We start from the raw sequence: 23,445 nt of genomic DNA, 5'->3' as shown, positions 1-23,445 counted from the left end.
AAACTACCTGACCGCACATCTCGGTTTGCGACGTTGCAGACTTCCTTTTATACTTCACTTCTTAAATGGAAAAATACTAGACGTCAATTCTTGAAAACTTCCGTGATGTTTCTTTTCGATGCGAAGAAACCTCAGGAAATCTGTAAGAAAAAATGTTAATTTGTTGTCTTTCATGATAATTAAAATGGAGCGGAGATTTTTAAACACCGCAAACGAGGGAACTTATATTTGCACCTGTCTCGAAGTACAGGAGTTTATGAATGCGGACATTAAGCTCGCATCGTTTAATGTGGAGATCAAGTGCGGAACTATACTCCGGAGTAGGTATGTGATGTGGTATCATGCAAAAATGAAGGAAACCTTCAAGTTTTCACCTGTTCCAAAATACTGGATAAAATAACTGAATGGAGGCATTATGGTAGAATCGTTGACTGCAGAAATCAAGCGCGCATATTTCGAACCGTGGAGTAGGTATGTGATGCAGTATCACGTGAAAATGAAGAAGAATCTGAGGTTTTGAACCGTCTTAAATTACTGACGTTTCTGAAGCACGCTTGGCATCGTTAAATGCGGAAATCAAGCGCGCAAATATTCGGACTCCGCAATGCGTATCTAATGCGGTATCAAGTTCAATGGCTTCGACACTTTGAAGAAGTGTGTACAGGGTGTTTGTGGATTGGGCACTTCCGGAAAACGAAGTCCATGGCTAAATGGTTGTCCATTAATCAAGAGTGGGAATTCAAAACCTTGCGAAAAAACGTGACATAGACACAAGACAGATATGTCAAATGAACTTTTTCATCGACAAAAGCACAAAATATGATTTTAACAAAAAATCAAAACCCACAGGGGGGGGGGGGGGGGTCAGAGGGTTCCGATTTTTCATTGACTTTATGATTTGTAGTTTTTGTTTCTTGGTTGATAAAGGGGTACGGACCGAAAATTCCCAAGAATTTGTATGTATTTGAGCCTCGTTTACCCATTATTTTATGTTTGCGTTTATATAATGTATGAGTTAAAATCGGAATTGAACAATGCATTGCAATGTTTCAAAAACTTTAAAAAAGTACGTTTCATTTTTTAGAGAGACATCTAACCAAAATATTCCCTTAAAATTTTCTGTAAATATGTGAATATGTTTGAATGAGTGAAGAAAATTCCCAAAAAATTTCTAGGAAAACTCTTGGTTAGTTTCCTCTAAAACAATGAACTTGAACGGAAATTCACAGAATCGAGTTTCCCTGGTGGTCCACATTGCAATATTGACAAGTTCATAAAGCGTTCTCTCCGATCGGTGCTGAAGAAGAACGCCGTGTAAACATTCGAATGTTGCCAAACTTCCCTAGATAAAGCATTTATTTTTGAAGAAAGTTGTGTGTATTTTTCCTTGGCATTCAGATATTTTAGATCACATTGCAAAACAAAATTCTCTACGAAAATTTGACTAAAAACATCCATAATGGAGCTCTAGCATGTATGGGGGATTCATACAATTTAATTACTTTCCTATCGGTAAAATTTCGCGGGAAACACGATAGTGCCACCGCTTTTCTCCGAAACAAACTCCGAAACTCAAAAAAAGCTCTCAAAGTTGAGGCCGTAATGGAGGGAATATCCCACGCTATCCTGAAAGTCCACCTCTACATTTCGTCAAACTCTCCATGTAAAAATAGGGAGCAAATTCACTGGCAGGATTGCCGTGTTTTCAGTTTTGGAGTCCTCGAACAAAGTGGCTATTCCGTTGATGTATTTTCACCATATCTTTACATTTGAGAGTTTGACTAGATATAGAGGTGGGCTCTCAGGATAGCGTCGCATTTTCCCTATATTCCGGCCCTTAACTTTGAGAGCTTTTTTTGAGTTATGGAGTTTGTTTCAAAGAAAATCAGAGGCACCATTTCGTTTTTCGCGAAATTTTAATAAATAATAAGAGCTTAAATCGCAAATTGCCCACACACGCAAGAGCTCCATTTTCCCGGTAAAATCGGTTTTTATTAAGAGAAAAATGGCAACGTCTGAAAGCTCCCACGGCGTTTTCCCTTAGCTTGGCAGCGTTGCAGCGCTGAGAACGGAGTGCTGCCGTGCTAAGGAAAAACGCCGTATGAACCTTCAGGCGTTGCCAAATTTCTTTCAGTAAATCACTAATTTTTGGGAAAATGTGTAAATATTTTCTTTCTAATTTTTTAGATAGTTTCGTTCACAATCAGATCTAAATTTTCTGAAAATTTCTCGGAAAGATATCCATAGCTTTCCTCAAAAATAAACATTTTACCAAAGGAAATTTGGCAACTCACGACTGTTCATACGGCGTTCTTCGTTAGCACGGCAGAATGGGTCAATGTTGAATGAGTGACGTCGACGTGGCAAAGAGCCCCGGAATAATAAGTTCTTGCTTCACTTCTTCCTTTTTTCGTTTTGACAGGAAAACGATGCCGTGAACGCTGGCACGAACAGGCGCTAGAGCTAGCGTGCTAAAGCTCATATAGGGACAAATCAGAGTTGCGTTCTTGTACACATAACCTGCCTGTTCCCCGGGATCCGACTCGGGTCTTGATTTGTCAGTTCCCCGCCCGGCCCAAGTATTAAATTACTCAAGGCCCAGTCGAGTCTCAATCGCTTTCGGAAAACTTTCCCTCCGTGAACCCAACTTGATCCGTGCGATAAACCCTCGACGCGGGAAAACTACGCCACGGCGACGCGTCCACCCCGAGTGTTTACGAGGTATTACTTACTTGATTCCGTCAAAATATAGGGTTCCCCGTGCTGCAGTCTCGCTAGTTTGTAACCGATTTCGTATCTCTTCGAACGGAAGGAAAGCTGAAATTCTCTTAAAGATTTGGGTGTGTTACTGATTTTTGTGTCGGACTGAAATCGCTGAAATACACCAAAAAACATAAGAATGTCGAGTTGACACCCTGGTAGTTCCAAAACTGTGCTACAATCTCTAAACGTTTGACCTCAACTATGTCCATGCTAATCCCCAGGACATGGAAATAAAAGCAGGAGCTGTTGAGACAAATATTCAGAGGTCTTCGCACTTTTTTTTTTTTTTTTTTTTTTTTTTTTTTTAAGCAACTAGGATGTTGATTCGACAAACTAATTTGTTCCCGGAGTGCGTAGATTCGCGCATGATGTGTTTTAAAAATTTCAATTCGGCGCGGAAGAGAGAGCTCTTGGGTTCTAAAAATTTCATTCGATTTTTACACCGAAACATAGTATAACACAAGGTTTTCCATACCATAAGTCGACGGTGAACTCCTAAACCACGTAGGTATCTGCAGCGTTTGAAAATCTCCACTCCTGTCTCATTTTTTTTATTGCCTCGCACGGAGAAGAAAAATTACGGAAGGTTTTAAGAAGTGACGTCGAGTAGTTTTTCATTTAAAGAATAAACTAGGTATGACAGAAAGTCTGCAGTGTATCACAAATCGATACACGTGGTTTTGGAGTTTTAGCATCGAAATTTGAATCAGTATACTTTTTTCCGTGGTGGCGTAGAAGTGCGATTTGTGTCGAACCAAAATAGGCTGAAATACGTCAATTTGAGCGTGTTGAAATCCTCCGTGTAACTTAGGGGAAAAGGTCATCGCTGGGGGCATTTTACAGATTACCTATGAGGGGGAGGGGGGAAAAATCCTCACTGATTTAAGTTTCCGACTTGGTATCCTAAACTTTTTAGTCCTTCCTGTTTTGATTTCATTAAAAAAGACAGCAGCTTGGAGAACATACTGAAAAACTTTCTTTTTCGAGTTTGATGGACATTTTGAGAACAAATAGCTAGCAACTTGACGTAGATAATTCTGTCAATTTCGGTCCCCCCAAAAAATCGCAGCTATACCAAAATCAATACGAGGATTTCAGCGTTCTATTTTTTGAAATTCGTCAAACATTGTCACAACTAACGAAATTGTAGCAGAGGGAAACTTATTTTTTTTTAAACCCAGGTAACCTCGAATAAGTTCAAGTTTTTCCTCACCCCAAAGTAAGCGTCCATGTATTCGACGTATCTGAAAACTCGGGAACCTCTCATTCGGGAAATTCCGCGTCTTTTTAAAGAGTCAAACTCGATCTGATTGATCTTCCTCATAACCATTGTTTTCCCTGCGTTCGAACAAAAAATTTCGTGGCGTTTTCGCGGTTTTAAGTGCGGAATTTACTTTAACGCGTTGCGCGCTATTTGTCTTATCGAAGGAGTACGTGATGTGAATTTCATCTTGACATCCTGCTGGTGATTTGCAAGTCCTGATTAGTGCTATTATAAGTTATGAACAACGAAAAATGCATGCCGAAGTGAGATTTATGGAAATGTATCGATAATTTTTTCCCAACTTCGCCTCCAAACCGCGCGGTTTCCTAGGATGTGATTATTTTTTTTTTTTAAAAAAAAAAAAAAATCTCTACAGATGCTCTGTAATGACGATTCTAAAAATGTATCGTGTCCTGTTTTATCTGAAATTATATCCAGGTGCGATTCTAATGCGCTCAAAATGAGTTACTTACGGGAAAATACTTGACGTGTGTTTTTAAGCATCATACTAGTGAAATTCAGTTCACGGGCGCGTTTTATCATTTTTCAATGAAGATTCGTGAACATCGACCATGTTTATCCATAAATCCAAAGGCAATCATAACAATAAGAATGAAGAATCCAGCGACAATGAATCTGAAGAAGATACCGGCGATTTGTTACAGGTGAAAAATATTGGAATTAATACTTTTCCGCGTCAAACACCAAAACGTTGAAACTTTTTGACACGTTTTAAAGCATTATAAACTTTAAAAAACGATAATACGTAGTTACAAGAATATCATAAAGAAGAAACTATAATGTTCTCCACGTCAAAATACTCCCTTGTGATTATTCGCGAGGGTATATGACTTTTTTGTCTTTTTCCGACCAGGCGCGTCGTCTCCAAGCTTAATGATGGGTTAGAACTTTCTTAGAATGAAAACGGAGAAATTTATGTGCACGGCCAAGATACCGTGAAAAACAGAACTGATGTTTCCCTATCGGAAATCCTCCTCCACAGTTAACTGCAGAGAAGCGTTGATTTGTTGTCTCTTTTCTACAAGACGCATCGTCATCGAAGTTAATGAACGATTGAACTGTCCCTTAACTGAAACTACAACCAAGAAATTGACACAGAAAACTTACGTTTGAAAACAAGAATTTTGAAATTTGCTAGTAAATTCTTAATGATTATATGAGTAAAACTTTAATGATTAGGGACAATCATATTAGTTTTCGAGCTACTATATGGCGTAAAGAAGAAATTAATTAATCAGAAAGAATAAATAGAAGAAATAAATGAATCCGGAAATTGACATTTGACCATGACAAATCAAGATTTTAAATAACTTTGTATCGTAATAAAATTTTTAAATTACAAATTTTACAGACATACTGGTGCTCTCTGGTGAGGAGACGAAGCGTGCGCTCCATTTCAGCGTGGTGATTATTGAATTTGATAGGCAAAGCTATAGACAAAAGAGACATAGAGAGTATGGAGCTATCCTATTGGTTGAAATAGGTGGTTCCTATAGACTACGGGAGAAAATGATGGACCAACTATCGGGTTTCTCGTGGGTTGCCGTTAGTCTAGTCTATTGCCTACCTCCTTTGTCCATTGCAACCACTTGCTTCCTCCAATAGGATCCCTCCATGTCTCTTTTGTCTTATTTGTCTACAGCTTTGTCTATCAATGTCAGTAATCGACGCGCTGAAGAGAAAGTCGAGTCAGTTTGACTCGGCTTTAGATTTACGGGGGTAGTAGTCAAGATAAAAATTTCTTGGTTGAACGTTTTCTCGCCAAAATACCAAATTTTAGAGATTCACCCTAAAGGACGCTTCAGAGATATCTGGACACATTCCCCCCCCCCCCCTTCTTTTCCTTCTGAATAATTATCGATTTGGACACACCATACTGTATTTTGAGCAAAATAACCCCCCTCCCCCAACTCTTCTCAAATCTCAAGAGTAAGGGAACACCTCGACGCGTGTTGACGACGGCGTAGAGATACAACTATTCGTGCTTGATGGATGTCCGTGTTGCATTTGCAAAATTGAAGGCGTGATGGCGCGGTGCGTACACTTGCAATGCTCCGCTAGATACTGCAAACGAGGTGTCGTTCAGGTTTTGGAGAAAAATTCTAAAAATGAGGCTCGATTACGCCTCCTCTATTTTCGGCTGGACAATCGATTTTTTTCTTAATTTGAAGTCTGTGTATTTTTTTTGGATGCGTTTGCAGACCTATGTCTAAAGCACGTTTGTGGGTAGACATCATAACTCACCCAGGAAAGATAGCTGAAATAGTTGTCAAAAACACCATGATACTAGATTGTATGTACCGGCCCCATGTAACCCGCGAGCCACGTGTCTTCAAGAAACCTCGGATCAATTTGACCCGTCTTAGAAATCTAAGGGTTAGAGAAGCTGTCAAAACTCGGATAGTCAAGTCTGCTCCAAGTAAATGGACTGGAGTCACATATTCATGGCTGATGGCAGTCTGTTAGATGAAAAGGGAGTAGGTAACCTATTGTCATCAGTGCTGCGTAGATACATGTGCCTTTGAAGATGAATGATCACTCGGAAACCTCGCGGAGGAAAATTTTGACAAGCATGATATACTTTTGGAGGTAGCGGTTTCTATTTTATCCATTCAATTTTGTCTCAGTGCAGACATGGGTTGTGATTTTTTTATGACATCCAGTAATCCACATTATTAGCGACGAACGTTATTTCATCCAGTTGTGGAGCTGCTGAACCTTCCAGGGGGAAAATTTGGAGTGATCAGTCCTTGTTAAACTCTATTTTAAGTCTTCATTAAGTCAAAATCGGCGAAAAATAGATTTCGAACGGTAATTCTCAAATTACGTATCTCGGAATTCAGTGTTGTCCCTTAGCTCTAGGAACACGTATCTCAGTTGTTCGGTCATTTCTGCAGGCACTCGGGATTATCATTCAAAATGCTGATAGAGTCTTTAAGAAGCATCTTATCCTTACAATCTTCAAGAATTTTTTCCCCTGTACCTTTAAAAAAGAAAAATAGAGACACTTTTTTCGTTTTCCTGAAAAATCAAGATTTCCGAGATACGTGGCTGCGAACTTTCGGTATCAAAATACAATTTTACTTTGCTCATGTCTAAGAAATGTGGAGACTTTTGGACCAACTCGAGGCGAAATATGATTTTTGTAAGAAATTGGGGTGAAGGGTAGTTTGACTTTTATTACATTCATTGTAAAATCTTCGGGCCCTTTTAATGCATATTTCACAGGTAATCCCTGAATTTTTATCTACTATGTTGCTAAATCGGCAAGAATGCTTTGCAATTCTAGTGGAAACATCGTATTTTTGCCGCAGTGGCAGTGCGAATTCGTGATGGCAAGATCACTTATAGTTGCTATTGAATGGAAACCCCTGAAAGCACAGCTCGCGGTTAACAGGGAGCGAGGCCTGACAACTTATCTTGGTCCATAAGTCCATACGCTGTTTTGTCGTTTATCTCTCTCGCACTTATTATCCGATGTGGCATTCCTCGGCGCGTCAAAGGCGCCACCTGGCGCACACACCTAATTTTGCAATTAATTATGTTGGGTAATACATTTATGTTGCAATTTTTGCAAATTAATTTTTGATACTTCAGCAAATTGATTTTTTTCCGGACTTCTACTTTCAGTGCAAACAAATTTGGTCATCTGCGAGTTATTAGTCCCTCGGGGGGGTCTTTTGTAGAGCTTTACGTAAACTTCAAGATGCAATAAGAAGAATAAAAACTTCCAAATTCTAAAACGAGCTCTGAACAAGTTTGAATGGATATTCTTGCCGAGAAATACACCTTTCCTGTAGGAATTATTCATTTATTCCTCTAAAATGCAAATTATTATGACAGAGTTTGTGTACATTGCATGCCGTTGACAGCCCCAAGAAAAGTCTAAAACTGGAGGACCAATCAAAAAGTGGTACAGACATTGCAACACTCTCGCTAGGTACTCTCGGAAGGTCTCACCAGAGGGATGATTTTTTAAATTGATAGACAAAGTGATAGACATAGAGAAGACATAGGGAACATGGAGCGATCCTATTGGCTGATATGGGTGGTTGTTATTGACCAAGGGGGAAAATGATGGACTAACTACAGGATCTCTCGTGGGTTGCCATTATAGTTAGTCTATTACCTACCTCTTTTGTCCATTAGAACCACCCTCTTCCACCGATGGGATCGCTCCATACTCCTTATGTCTTCTTTGTCTATAGCTTTATCTATCATTTTAAATAATCAGCCCGCAGGTAGGTGTCGCCTAAGAGGAAATTCTGAATCAACTAACATTGAATTTTTGGTCTTTTCACAGAGACGCCGAGAAGAATGCGAGCGAAAAGCGAGGAGGGGGGAGATGGACCCCCGGCTGGAGTTCACCTTCCAGCTCCTCATGGACGGCACCGGTCTTCCTCGATCCGACATTATGGATCACGTGTTCGATGGAAATATGGTACGTTTTTCGATCATTAACCTCTCTCATCTACTAGTTCAGGCTGAAGTAGATAATTTTAGGAATATCCTGCTGGCTAACCGTTGAAATTGATCGACAAACCGATAGACAAGGATAACAGAGGAAATATGGAGCAATCCTATTGGTGGAAGAAGTGGTTGCAGAGGTTTAAATAATAGATTAACTAACAGCATCTCACGAGAGACCGCTTAGTTTGTCCATCATTTTCCCCGTTTAGTCCTCGCAGTCGCACCCGTTTCAAGCAACAGGATCGCTCCACTTTAAGCGCGCTATCTGCAATATAGCGAACAGAGATATGTGGTTTAGCCATTTACCTAATTATATGAGAAAAAATAATAAATGTACTCCAAGGGCAGCCGTATGTATTTCGCAGGCAATTCGTAATTGCCGGTGAGTCAAACAATCTATTTTTGTGAAAGAAAAAATTTAAAAGTTCAGAAATAAAGATACATGATAGGATGTACATATTAATGTGATTTTAATTCAAACAGACCCCCCCTCCCACCTTGAATGCATGATACTAGTAGCAGACTCGCGGGTGCGTGTAAAGAAAACAAGTAGTGACCTTCGTTGGATTTAGTTCCGATAGGCAACTAAACTAACTTCCTAGCAAAGTGGAGAGTATCACCGAGGTTTGAAGGCGCTCCACGCCAATCAAACCTTCACTATGTCGATGCAAATTATTTTAACACGCATACCGCTTGCAAATTGGTGGAGTCACTCTTTAAACTATACCAATTCAATTCCATTTTCCTATCAACAAACAGCAAATTGAAACATTTTTTTGATTTACACAATATTTACACTAATCCTGTATTCAATAACATTACAACAGCTGGATGAGATAAATCAATTATTCCTACCCCATATGAGGAACAAGTTACTATGGTTCTATCAGGAAGTTGAGGAGTGTGAATCACCACCACCTGTAGACACGGTATGTGGTCTATTTTTTTCTTTCTTAAATAAACTACCGCAAAAAATATATTTTATAAAAGTATCAAAGGGATGGATGATCTTCCGCAACTAATCTGATCGAATGAATTAATTAAACTGAGTCCGCTTAATATGAACGCTGCCATGAGAGCTGCCATGTCGTTCAAACCATTATGTACGTATTTTGCGCGCCACTTGTGGACTCCCCGCTTTTTTGAAAATTGGCGCGTCAATTCATAAGTTTTGTAGGGAGCAGCACTATAAATTGGCGGGAACCAATGAGAGCAGAGATTGCTTTGTTTACTTTTACTCCTGTAAATGAGGTTTTCTCTTTGGTGTAAACAAAAAAAAGCATGGTCGATTTTCCTGGTTATCCCATTGTTATCCATAGAGAAACCGGTATAGCCACACACGCTTAACTTATACAGGTAGCTGAAATTAACAGCAGATGGAAGCAGACTGTTGCTTACTACTTTACAGGTGACTCAACGCACATGTTCGTTATTTAATGTTTCTGGAATTTTTCCCGGATTCCAGGGTTTCCCGTCACCCGGTCAGGGTTCCCGGATCCCGGCTCAAGTTTTGGACCACTTTCAGGTGTCCAAGTTTAAATTATAGTTTATATTTATTTCTTTAGTAATTAATTTTATTGCATCTATCTGCGATGGGTTGTAGGTCGACTTTCCACTTTCCCTGTATTTTATTGTATGTGTACTCATTGCATTCTTTTACTAAACTACATCCCGGTTATTTGAATCAAGCACATTGTTCGGAGGTCATAGTTTTTGGTACCACCTTCGAAAAATTGGGTTTGTAAAGCTACACACTTTCATCTTTCTGCAGAATATTCAAATTTGTTTTTCTTATCGTAAATTTCATCTCTACAATTCATAGACTCTAGCTCGCCTCCTCCTGAGTACTTAGTTGAATCATGTCATACCCATCAAGATCTGCGTAAAGCACTCATTGAAGTAAGTTTTAAGCAAAGTACCTACAAACAAGGGGATGACAGGTGTGAAGTATGTACCCCTCACATCATCAAGTATTTTGGTAGAGTCTATGCCATTGCCAATAATATATTTCCGCTTTTTTAGACTGCGACGAAAGCTCACCATCTTGCTTCTTGCATTTAATTTAGTGATGTCAGGCGATCTTTTGTAGCAGTCTAGAAGTGCGTAAACTTATTTGGCAAGAACTCTATTGGCATGCAATACGACCTGTTTTGTTAGCATGAAATGGGTTATTAGGTACGAATTTCCTCGGTTTTCTCTGTTTGTTGTGGATAATGTCTCAGATCCAACATGAAGAGTCCTAGTTCATTCTCATCGTTGGGGTCAAATAGTTGAGACATAGTTCACTTACTGCACTTCAGTACCTAGCTCATGCAAAACTTGACTTGCTCAGAACAATGAAGGTAACTACTGATGGTGCATCTCTTAATATCATTGATTATCCTTCAACCTATCATTATATTTTATCCCCCAAAAATGTTTTATCACTCTTTGTTTAACACTGAACCTCATGTTCAATGTTCTGGAGCCTCGCTTTGCCATGATCATTATATGGATTTAAATTTAAAATTTTGCTTGACACAAAGATACTGATTCTCTCCTCAATTTAAAATTTACAACCCCTTTAGAAAATTAAGAAACTATAGGAAATATAATTTGTCATTCTTGATATGAAAGAGACAGAGAATCCAATTCCTATAAGGTTTTACCTTTTTATCCTGACAGCACTGCGGTCAATCAAAGGAGAGTAATTGTGGTAATTTTTCATTTCAAAATACTGTTCAGGTCTTCCGCGAATCAAATTCAATTCCAACTTTTTGTTGTTGCAGACGAAATCTCAGTCAAACAGGCTAGCCTCAGTGCTCCCCAAATTGCAGGGGTCAGCAGTCGCAGCCCACCCGAAGAAGAAACTTTTTTTGACTGATGGCTGGCAAGTTGAACTGACAGGCATTGCCATTTACATGTTCCGTTTGAATACTGGCAAGCAACTGCCTGAGGAAGGATTTCACAAGGTATAAGTCATGAAAATTTTATATGTTGAGCAGTGGAATGAATTGAACAATACCTTTGCAAAGATCAATTACCATGTCTGATTACGGGCGAAAAATGCGGACCTACTTTGGAGAGAGAACTGTAGAAAATTCATCAGGGAGCCCTAAAATGTTTCAGTTTAGGAATGATAATTGATGATCAAAGCGGAAATAATATTTTTTCATTGCAATTTTTTAGAACTTCTGCTCCTAATAAATTTTTTCAAATAGGAACAAGCTAATTTTAGAGCTAAAACTGTTTGCAGAATATTTTGCCAACAAACAGGGGAGGAAAAAAAATGCGGAAGTTTTAAAAGAATTATGTCTAGTTCTCCAAATAAAAAATGAAGAATGACAGGAAGTACATAAGGTCGCAAACCGAGGTACAGGATCTACTAGTTTCATCTGCGATAAGAGATGGTAATATGATACCTCCTGCTTTTTTGTCCAGGATTTATTTTGCGGTATAATTGATGGAGCACAAATTGGTCTTGTCACGTCAGTCCAACGCATTATGGAGTGTGTTTTTATGGAGGCCTTGGCGCATCCTGCATTTGATGAGGATGAAGAAAGCAGTTGTCCAATGCTCAAAAATCAATTGTTACCAGGACTACGATCTTTTTGCAGTGCACTGAAAGGTATATTCCTCAAATATCATCATTTAAAATTAATTTCAGTTAATTCTCAGATTTTTTGTTTTGATGCAAGAATGCACTTAAATTAACAATGATGAAGACTTTACCTTGCTGGAATTCATAGCTTTTTCAAATATCAGTAAATTGTAATGACATTTTTAAGGATATTCTTTAAAGGCATGATTTACGTGTGTTTTATGTTGTTGTCTATAGTATCAATGCTTCGAACTTTTAATCGAGCTTTGATTTTATGTTCAGTTTGTGAAGAAGTTTGCGATGAACCGAACATTTTTGATGACGGCTTAGTGTTAATGGAAAGTGTAAACTCTATTAATGAAGCAAAAGTTTTGGCCAAGGATCAAGATCAAGTAGCTGCTTTAGAAGAGAGGGTCATCAATTGGATGAAGAAAGTCCAAGAGGTAGATTATTATACCAATGGAGGCCTTTTATAATTGGATTTCTTTTAAAACAGGATTAAAATATCAGCTGTAGTCACTTATTAAAGCTTTAAGTAATTAAATTAATACTTTTAAAGGGGATTTTGAACATTAAGTTCTCATATGTATACTTTCAAAGATTCTAAAACTACCTCATTATGAACTGTACAACGGCTTTTCCAAAAGACCTTTTGCATGTTGCGCTCTTGAATTTCCCCTCTTTTTTTTGTATCAAAGAAAAAGAAGAAAAGACTGATCTATTGACTTAATCTTCATTTCCAGGAATTCTCTCTCAATCCAAGAAAAACCTATAGACTTCATGGTATCAATATCTCAGTATTTTTACAGCCGTATCCTTCAATTTATTTTCTCCTATGTCTTAGGTTCTGATGGAGAGTGAACAGCTACGTAAAGAGAATGACTCAAGTGGTCCCCAGGATGAATTGGAGTACTGGAAGAAAAGAGGAGCTCGTTTCTCACAAATCGTCATGTACCTGCAAGACAAAGAGGTATTTCTTTAAACAAGCTTTGAAATTATATCCTTTCACCACTTCAAATACCTTACTTTAACCCAGGTTGCCGTTTAAAGTTATTTATGTTTCCCTTATTTTTTTTTTAATTACTCGTTTCAGCTTCACAGGAACTGGTATACTATGACATTCAAGTGCAATGATCTTTTCCATAATCACTTGTGTATTCTATTAAAGCCAGATATCATCTCCTTCTGTGTGATTCCTTCGATAGTAGCATAATACCCTCCCCTTAAAGATGAAGGATTCCTATAATCTTAACTAATTTAAAGAGTGAATTTTTATCACTTCATCTTATTTTTTTGTGTCGCATGTATCATTTTTTCATTAGGAAAGAAAATTGAAGGAAGCATGCTATGCAGTTTACTTTCTGTGAATAAAACAAAGAAATGGAGGAGCAAGATAGCAAAAATTAATTCTACAAAAATCAGTCACTGTCCAGTTTCTAAGGCATCGAAGTTTTGTTGATCTTGGAATTTTTAGACAGTAATGCACACTTTGGCTCTCTTTTTGAGCGTATCTACACCTAACATTGGTAAGATCAAGATAAAAAGAACTGTTAAATGCATTTGTAGTGGATTAAAGCGGTCAGCATATTTTTGAATGATGATACCTTGTTAACATTGAAAGTGAATACTTAACATTAGGATAAAATTTGTTATTCTTGACCAATCTATTTTCTTTTTAGTCGCCAAATCAGAATTATACAATTCATTACGGGCTTTTTCAACTGTCAATATGTTCTATACGTATTTCATCGATATGACTGATGTTTTCTGACATTTCAGGTACAAATGACCCTGCAATGTCTGTTGATTTCACGTTCAAAAGTCATAAAACAGTGGCGCGAAACTGACATGAAAATAACATTTTGCTATAATGAAGCACGGGACAATGCAAAGTTCATACAAGCCATGGAAAAGTGTTGTCATTCTCTATATTTGCAAGATCCTGTGAGTACCTTTTTACCCCAGAGTTTAAGTATAATACAATCCTGGTTATTTTAGAAATAGGAGGTCTATCATTTGATCATGTTTTAATATATTATGCTCTTTTGATTGCAGGTTAGATTAAAAGATTCAGTTTTAAGTCTTCTTCAAACTGTTCGGCTGATTCATAGTGTGTCGCAATATTACAACACTTCTGAAAGAATATCATCACTCATGGTTAAGGTAAGTTAAGTTATAGAAGTTTTTGCACCTCTTTCAATATTTACTTTGAGAAATATTGACAATTTTTTTTAAAATAAGAAAAATAGAGTGCATTGTGTTGATAGCTAAATGAAAAAATGCATATCCAAATAATTGCAGTGTTTCAAATTGTCCATTATGATTCATTTAGCTTCAAGGATAACACTTCAAAATGTTTCCTTGCAATTTTTTGTAACTTTTTTGTCATGTGTGAAGAAAATTCACAGAAAATTTAAATAGAAACTGTCAGTGAGTTTTCCTTTAAAAAATGGAATATGAGTAGAGACTTACAACGTCCCAATCTGAAACACATTTTTTTTTTTTACTCTTAGTACCTCTTTTTAGTCTTCAGTACCTTTCAAATGCTTCAATATGTCCAAAAAACTAGGGCCTTCTCAAAAATTAGTTTTCTCAGTTTATTTTTCTAAAGTAAGTAAATGAGAATATTCCATATTGAGAAAAAAGCTATATTGATCCTCCTATCTTCTGCTCTAGAACAAGTTGAAGAAGGTAAATATCGGTGTAGTAGATTGCTGACACAGTCACCTCTACTAAGCCAACCACCTTTTCATGTGTGCTTGGATATGAACAAGTTGAAAATAACCTAAAATAACAGCTGCAATGCAAATGAGCGCAAGTATGAAATAGCTTTTTTCACACTTCGGCACTGTCCTCTCTTTTGTCTAAATCTCCTTATTCTATTTCCCCAGCTTTTTGGTGTCTCATTAGTAGTTTTACTACCAGCAAAAGCAACATAAATTAAATTACACGATTAATCATATCATAATTATACTTTAATGGGGCATTTAAATATTACTGAATTGTTTCTTTCATTTTTATATTTTGACTATGTAATCTACATTTTCCACCATTTTTGAATCAAAGATTTCTTTGCTTTTCAGATTACAAATCAAATGATAGAAACTTGCAAACAATACATAACTTGCCGTGGGCAAGAAACAATTTGGACACAAGATAGGAATGAAATTCGTCAAAAACTTTATGATTGCATTCGTTTGAATAAGTTTTACCATAATACCTACACCTTAATAAAAAATCAGCCATTTATACCAAATCAATCTAGATTTGGATTCTCAGAAAATTATGTGTTTGGAAAATTTGATGCCTTCTGTGATCGACTAAGCAAGATAATTTCAATGTTTGACCTAGTTGATGATTATCATTCATTATTTGAACGGCGAATGGAAGGTAGTATTTTCCTCTTAATTCGTTGATGTTTCATGTGTCCTAGCATCATCATGGAAATTCTCTACTTTTCACTGACTCTTTTGCTACCATATTTATCAGTTGTAACATTTTTATGTCAAGATTTTAGACTCGGATTAAAATTAGCTCTGAAATCATAATAGATTTTTTGCATTCTTTCTGATAGCTAAAATCTAGAACCATATGTCTAAAAAATTAGCAGCTGATTTTAATGACTCTTTTATGAAATAAAAGTCACTGAGCTCACGTCTTTTCATGAAATTTTAATACTGAAAACGCATGTATATGGGTTTGTAACAAAATATTATAAATAATGTACCTAAGATTCCTAATTCGAAAAGCATTAACCCTGGGGCTCACCCACGTTCTGTCTGCTGGAGAAGGTATTTTGCAGGTTTCCTCAATTTGAATTCTACAAGCATATATTTCTCCTTTTTTGAGTGAGAGCTATCAATTTATCTCAAGCAATAATTAGCAGTTACAAAAGTAATTAGTAATTCCTGAAATAACCAGGAGGAATTATTACTGTTGACGTAGCGTTTTAGTCTCCTTGTGGATGTAAATGTCATTTTCTTTCTGCGGAATTGCACAAAAGAGCATTTGAAGACAGTTTTCTGTATGTACTATAAAATGTGTACTGATCTTGAAGCTGGAAGCATGCTGAACTTGAAGAGATCAGTTTCTTTTTTTCATTTTTTCTAAGGAAAAATTAACAAATACCCTCGCTTATATTTTGCCAAAAATAATTTTAGAGAATACTATTACAGAACACTACTAGAAATAATTTTCATTAAAAGATACTATTCAAAGTGATTTCTTCTCTATGTTACAGGATTGCTCTTAGGAGAAGGTAATTATAACAAAGTCCGCTTCTGTTTGCCCAAAACTACCATCTTTGCCATCCAACTCTTAATTTTTCATATGCACCAAGGCTTGATCACGGATTTACCCAGAATTATGTCCTCATAACTAAGAAGACAAACCAAGCCTAAACACACTTAATATATTCTTTTTCAAAACGCTTGATGTAGATTGACCCCTACCATTTAATGACTTCGAATTGAGGGCTAAGTGAATTCCTTGTGGAGGAACAATGTATGCATCGCTTTTAGTGCAACTTTTTTTAATTTAATGAAGTAGACCACATTTGGCAATAAGGAACTAAGTATTATCTCTGTATCATCCATGAAAGCACCTATCTGCATTGGAAAACTAATGAAATGTATGTTGCCTCTGAAACCAGCCAGAAATATTAGAGCCAATTGTGATCCATGTGATCAAAAGTCTTGATAAGAGATTCTTTGCTGATAATTGTCATGTATTTTGCTTTGTAAGTCAGATATTTATTTCAAAGCTGAGCAGATTTTATCTAACCACCATGTAGTAACCATGAACATATAAAATGCATTTTGTGAAATCATTTGTAATTTTCTTTTTGAATGTAACAAACAGCTCTAGAGGATGCCATGAAAGTTTTCAATGATGCCAAAGCTAGCGTCACATCAAAGGAATATGATTATTTAGATCAGAGAAATGATGAATTTGACGAAGATTTTGAATTCTTCATCGGAAAAACAAATGAGTTGAAGCAAAAAATTGGCACGACTATTGAGGATAACTTTCAAAGTGTGTGGGAAAGTCCTCAAGGCATTTGCTTCTTGACAAGGTTCGAAAAGGTAATTATTTCCTTATCATTTAATGAACTTTCTATATCTGTTTCTCAAATCTTTGTTTTCTTCAAAGAAAATCCTGTAGGCAACTGTTGGTTACTTTTCCTCCAAATCAATTAAATATGGGCAGAGGTCACCAATGTGGTAATTGAAGATAGCATTTTTCGACTCTAACCGTGGCTATGCTGTTTTTTTAGAACTCTTTATGTACATAGATATGTTCTGTCTAAGAGTTCAAACGTTTCTCCAAATCCTTATACCCTTTGACACAATTTTCCTCCATAAGCTTTTAGCCTAAAACTACTGCCTAAAAATTCATGATTAGTAAAATTTTCCAAAACATATTTAGATAGTGGAAGATCCTCAAGTTGGCGTAGAAATCTACTCATTTTTGAAGCTAGAAATTTTAAAATTTGAATTTTGGCGATCCATTGTGAAGTTCAATATCTCTTGATTGTGCACCTATAAATCTATCTGAGATCTATCAAACAATGTCTCTTGCAGGTTAGTGAAAAAATACCACTGTCTAAGTTGAATGAAAAATATACCCGAGTTTTGAAGTATTGTGACCAAGAAATAGAGAGGATTCTTAAATTATTTCGACAGCAAAAGGATGATCCAATTCTTGCGAGAAACTTTCCTCCTGTCGCTGGTAAACTTAAATTCTGTTTAATCCTCTCCTTCCTCTCTTTGTATCAAACAATTTTTTCTTCCAATCAAGATGTGACGATATTGTCTTGCAACATTTGTTTTATTCAATTGGAATGCATCCATATAGAACAGAGGGTCTCCAACAAATCCCTCAACTATCAGTTTGAACTGTGATCTTTTAAAATGCCTCAGTGGATATCTTGTCGGCTCTTGACGCTTCACCCACAATTCCAGAGAATGGATGCCATAACACGAAACTGAACTGAAACTGTTTAAAAGCCCTTCTATTATTGAAATTGATAGACAAAGTGATAGACATAGAAGATATAGGGAACATGGAGCGATCCTATTGGCTTATATGGGTGGTTGTTATTGACCAAGGGGGAAAATGATGGACTAACTACAGGATCTCTCGTGGGTTGCCGTTAGTTAGTCTATTACCTATCTTCTTTGTCCATTGAAACCACCTGCTTCTACCAATGGGGTCGCTCCATACTCCTTATGTCTTCTTTGTCTATCGCTTTGTCTATCAATTTCAATAAGCAGCCTGCTGATGAATATTTTTCTTATTTTTCGAGTGTGCATAATTTTGCAAGTTACATTACCTGAGCAGGTGCCCTCTCATTATCCTCTTTACTAACTTACTCATTTCTTTGTTTAATTCTGTATTTTTGTGGATATTCATGTTTTTTTACAAATAATTAGCTTAAGTGCTTTAATTTGTAGGTCGGATAAAATGGGCTCGCTCCCTTCATTTTCACCTCGAAGATTTAGTGAAAAAAGTGTCAGTCCATCCAGTTCTGAAGACACTTCCACAAACGGCTGAATTAACGCGGAAATACAACTTCGTTGCCACAACTTTGTTGAATTATCAGAGTGACATGAAGAACATTTGGATGAATCACAATGTGAGTTTTACATAAAGTGGATATAATGTTTGAATTTTTTTAAAGTCTTTTGAACTTACAAGTGAACAACAGCATATTTGACCCCCTGACCCAATCCCCCTAACCATTTTTGCTGCTGTTTAAGAGAAATTTTACGTTTTATTTGATATCTCTTGCGATTATTGATTAAGTAAACTATAATCTGACTAAACTAACACAAAAAAGTATAGTTTCTGTTGAAAAAAACTTTTAGTCATCTGACCGTACTTGAATCTTTACGAGAAATTAGTCAAATTTTAAAATTCTCAATTTTTTCCGAATTTTAAACGGTTTAAAACAATTTAAAAGAGTTTTGTCCAGTTTTATTTCCTTAACTTTCAAATACTTTTTTCTGGTAGTTTTAGTAAAAAGTTTCTTCAGAAGATTGGAGGTTTAGCAGGCATGTCTGAAAAGTGAATTGATAATTTTTCAGGTCTGGGTTGTTGACGAGTGCTTGAATAAATCGCTTTTAGACATTAGTGATGATTCTGGCCAACTTGTTGTGAATTTGGATAAAAGAATCACACTACTCATCAGGGAAGCGGATTGTTTTTATAAGATGGGTCTTCCTGTGCCTGTTGTGACACATACTCTCTATGCTAAACGAGACTATTTCACCCTGGTGACGGATTCCTTACAAGTGAGTCAACTAATTTTCAAATTTTGATACTGTTTTTATTGGATAAATTACCAGGACTTGGGTTTTAATGTTCTTAAATGGATCTGTGTAAAAAAGTAACCTCTAGTGTAAACTTGGATGACAAATTGACAATGAAAATTTTTTGATTGTCAAAAATTTGCAATTTACAGCACATTTGTAATTCATGAGTAGAGAAAATTGCAATCACCCGCAGTGAAGTATTGTAGAAATTTTAAAATATATTGTCAACAAGTAGCGCATACATCACTACTAATCCTGGATACTTTGCTAAATAGTAAAGGTTGTTATAATTTACTAATCGGTCCTAGTTTTTAATGCTGATTTGCATCTAATGCAAGTTCTATAACAATGAAGACTACTGAAATGACAATTATTTTAAAACCGAGTAAGCCAGCAGATTCTTTTTTCTTTCCATTTTTGGCCATGCTCTCCAAAAAAAGTTGAATTAAGGATCCTTGGTTTTGTATGATGATCAAAAGTTTTATACTTTAACATTTGGTTAATTACATTGTTACAGTTTTTATTGAACCAAATTTTGAAGTCTGTAAGAAGAGTAAAATTAGAAGTCCGGCCCCTGTTTTTGCCACAATTGATGCACCTAGTAGCACTTCTACAACCAGGATTGCACAGCTTATCATGGACAGATCGGAAATGGAATGAGTTTGTGAAAAACACCTCAGATGCTATTCGTGACTTTGATGTCTTAGTCACTCGGTGAGATGAATTGATAATGTACCAGCATATAAATTCATCGCTAATTAGATTCATGTTTGATTGGATAACACAAGCAGTTGAATATAATTCTGAATGTAGTTTTAAAGGAGCTAGAGCACTATCTACTGTTAAATCAAGAGAAAATTGAAAAACCTTGAAGGAAAAATTGACGAAAATTGAATAAGAACTTACAATGCTTGAATGTACTTAAAAAATTGAATTGTATATACCTGCTGAATTATACTGGTTACTTATTCTATCAGGTTGCCTGCTTCAAAAGGCATTTTATGATACATTTTGTAACACGCTGTTCTCTCGAACAGATTCAAACTCAATGCAAACAGCTATCTCTATTCTCTCTTTTCTTATTTTCAGAGTTCATGATATCTACACAAATAGAATACTTCAGGTATTAATGTCAATGCAAACAGTAACACTTCATGCATTGCCAGAAGAAGAGCCATGGACAGTAGAAGAGTTTTTGCAGCAGGCACAAATTGCCTGTAGGAATGCTGCTTTGGTAATAATTTCTAATGTCTTTTTCTTTGTGTAAATTCAATGAGTGCTTTGAGAATTTTGTGCTGTTTTCTTTTATCTGCTTTTTTCCAGATCGTCAGTTGTTATGTTGAGTTATTTTTTCGCTTTACCATGAGTCCTTAACAAATTTTTCATTGCCATCAATGATACAGCCATTGTCAGTACCGTCCTCAAGAGAGATAACTTCCTATTTTGTTTTTACAATCATCTCCCTTTTCTTCTTTATACATTGCTGAAATTCGAGACTCCTTCCACTTCTTCAGGATCTTTGTACTTTTAATCTATTAATCAAACAATTCCCACAGATGTCCGGTCCCCCATACTAACACCATTAGTAAACAAATATGATTCTGAACAAAATGTATCCCCATGGTTACAATGTAAAAAAAGTGTTTTATTTTTTCCGGTTCTTTACAGGAATTGAATAGAAAGAGTAAGATGGTGGAAGAAGCCGTCGAAGAGGTTCTAGAGCTTGTGCGAAAGGCAGCTGAAGCACACAGATCAGCTGATGGGAATGATATTTTTGACCTTGTTCTGAATGGTGTGTTAAATTTAAAAATCATCTCATATCTTTTGACTAATTCTCGTTCATCAATAACGTAATAATCTGAAAACAGAATATAAACTAAGAGCACTGATCATAGCGATGGTGAAATAAAAAACTTATTTGTAGAACAAAAAAAAAATTGATGTTAAAAATCCGCGCAACAACTCTGGAATGTTGCAAGAAACTCTGGGTATTAAAGGCACATCCTTGCAACCTTGAATCAAAAATCAAAATTTTCACATCAACATTCCAGAGTCGTAGGCGCAGATGTTTAGCATCCTAAGATGTCAATCTATGATTTTTTTTTTTTTTTTTTTTTTTTTTTTTTTATATATTGATAAGAACATAAACATTGTAAAGACTCTACTCCTAAATCTTAATCCTTCCAAGCCATCTAAACCCCGGTTGCAGGTTTAGTCATAATTTAAAGTCCAATTCACACTATCAAACTTTTCATCCAACTCTTAGATGCAACTTGTCAAATGAAAAGTTGGATAGTGTGATACTCACAAGAGAAAACGACAATTTGAAGAGAAATTGGACGGAAACTTGAATGTGACGTCACATTCAACTTTTTGAAAAGTTGGAACGAAACTTTCAGACGGACATGAGCAGAAGCTGTGTCTTTGCAAACCGCAGGCTGATGACGATATCATACTGCAACAGTAATTGAATCAAATTTTTTTCCATCCAACTTTTCGTTCAATTATGTCAGATGCAAAGTTTGATAGTGTAAATTGGGCTTTACTTAATGCAGATTTAATGACCTCTCTCTTTCCACACGTAAAATACACGGGTTTCATCACATAGAATGTATGTTCTGACAATATTTTAAAAAAAGAAAAAACCCAACAATTGGGTTCTATGCCAATCAAATCGATCGTCTTGATGAATTTCTGATCATAATTCATCCTCAAGTTGTCCACATTATGCATTCATTAAGTACCTATTCTCGTGGTTATAGGTGTTGAGGAGGCAGGAAGTACAACAGGGGGAGCTGGAGGAGGGAATGTGACACCAGCCAGTCAACAGCAACAACAGGACTGGTCAGCTGTCTGGGAGTTCTTTGAAAACCCTTGCTCACTCTTACTAGGAGGTGGAGTCTTGTCCAAGTCTATGCAAGAGGCTGTTTGTAATGCTATCTCCGAGATGAGACGATACTACAGTCGCAAAGTTGTAGATGTACTCATCCGAGTCACCAGGTCCTCATTAGAATGTCTCCGTAAACGATTTACCTCTGAGCAAGGTTAGATTTTTTTGCATCAAGTTTATCAATTAATTAAATATACCAATGAAAGTGTCAGGTTTGAGGCTTGTCTGGAAAGTGTCGATATCTTAGATTTTACTCAATGTCAGAGTTTGGACTTTGTCCGTATCTTTTGCAATGCAGCAAGGTGACAGGATTTTGACATATGTAACCAATCATTCGAGAGAACTGGTTAAAGTGTGTGTATCAAAGGCCATTGTTACGTATATTTTTTTGTAAAAATGACCTAAGTGTGAAAATCACCAAATCCTCTTTTACTTTTGCTTCAAACTAAGAAAAACTGTCGTAGAAACCATTGAGTAAACCGTTACAACAGCCTGATATAATTTAAGTTGTGCCTATTTCCGAGAATTTGAAGAAAGTGTATCGTTTAGTTTTTTGTTAAAGATTAAACATCAGAAGAAATTAGTTGTCATGAAAAGCGGTTAGGCTGATTCTGCTGAATGTCATAAATTGAATCTCTCAGTTTGAAAACGACCCATCTCATAAAAATGAAATTTTTCAGGACGCGATACTGGCATAACAGCCAGAAAAAGAGTGTTTCTATGCAAAAAAATGAACATCTTAAAACACCCTAGTTAGGTCGTTTTCAAACTGAGAGATTCAACATTGAGAAAAAAGATTTTTGCAGGTTTGAAAGAAGCTAATTCAGTTGTGAATACATTTTTACAGTCAAAATCTCTTTTAATTTGATTTGCAATTAAAAAGCATCATTATAGAAAAACGTTATTTTATAAATTGAAGGTGGACCTCCTGTCTTCATCCTCCAATCTCACTTGATGATTCCGAATGTAGTTGTCAAGCCCAGTCTGGAAGAAGTCCAAGAAGCCCTCATTGCAGCAGGAAAGCACATTAGTGGAGTGGCGAAAGGGGTTAGTCAGTGGACAGCAGGCAAAGCAAGACAGGTAAGGGTTGAAAAGCAATAAGTCTGCATTAGTCGGTGAAAAGTGGGATCGCACCTTATCA

General features: G+C 36.5%; 1 protein-coding gene across 1 annotated transcript in view; it reads left to right on the top strand.

Annotated features, from left to right (window-relative positions):
* Positions 1 to 8,373: 8,373 nt before the first annotated feature.
* The window catches only part of Dhc1 (dynein axonemal heavy chain 1), a 58,816-nt gene continuing 43,744 nt past the window's right edge, over positions 8,374 to 23,445 (top strand). Inside the window, exons 1-19 of the mRNA XM_019055900.2 lie at positions 8,374 to 8,489; positions 9,346 to 9,447; positions 11,287 to 11,469; positions 11,939 to 12,125; positions 12,381 to 12,541; positions 12,943 to 13,068; positions 13,878 to 14,042; positions 14,154 to 14,261; positions 15,182 to 15,488; positions 16,339 to 16,356; positions 16,959 to 17,182; positions 17,681 to 17,828; positions 18,554 to 18,735; positions 19,187 to 19,393; positions 19,932 to 20,128; positions 20,504 to 20,648; positions 21,083 to 21,206; positions 22,177 to 22,458; positions 23,224 to 23,384. Of these exons, the coding sequence (XP_018911445.2) occupies positions 8,394 to 8,489; positions 9,346 to 9,447; positions 11,287 to 11,469; positions 11,939 to 12,125; positions 12,381 to 12,541; positions 12,943 to 13,068; positions 13,878 to 14,042; positions 14,154 to 14,261; positions 15,182 to 15,488; positions 16,339 to 16,356; positions 16,959 to 17,182; positions 17,681 to 17,828; positions 18,554 to 18,735; positions 19,187 to 19,393; positions 19,932 to 20,128; positions 20,504 to 20,648; positions 21,083 to 21,206; positions 22,177 to 22,458; positions 23,224 to 23,384 (3,123 nt within the window). The 5' untranslated portion in view covers positions 8,374 to 8,393. The remainder of the gene's footprint in view (positions 8,490 to 9,345; positions 9,448 to 11,286; positions 11,470 to 11,938; positions 12,126 to 12,380; positions 12,542 to 12,942; positions 13,069 to 13,877; positions 14,043 to 14,153; positions 14,262 to 15,181; positions 15,489 to 16,338; positions 16,357 to 16,958; positions 17,183 to 17,680; positions 17,829 to 18,553; positions 18,736 to 19,186; positions 19,394 to 19,931; positions 20,129 to 20,503; positions 20,649 to 21,082; positions 21,207 to 22,176; positions 22,459 to 23,223; positions 23,385 to 23,445) is intronic.

Source organism: Bemisia tabaci, chromosome 2, assembly GCF_918797505.1.
Source record: "Bemisia tabaci chromosome 2, PGI_BMITA_v3".
Classification (NCBI taxonomy): Eukaryota; Metazoa; Arthropoda; class Insecta; order Hemiptera; family Aleyrodidae; genus Bemisia; species Bemisia tabaci.
Note: the sequence above shows the minus strand (reverse complement) of the source record. Positions and strands in the feature narration are given on the sequence as shown.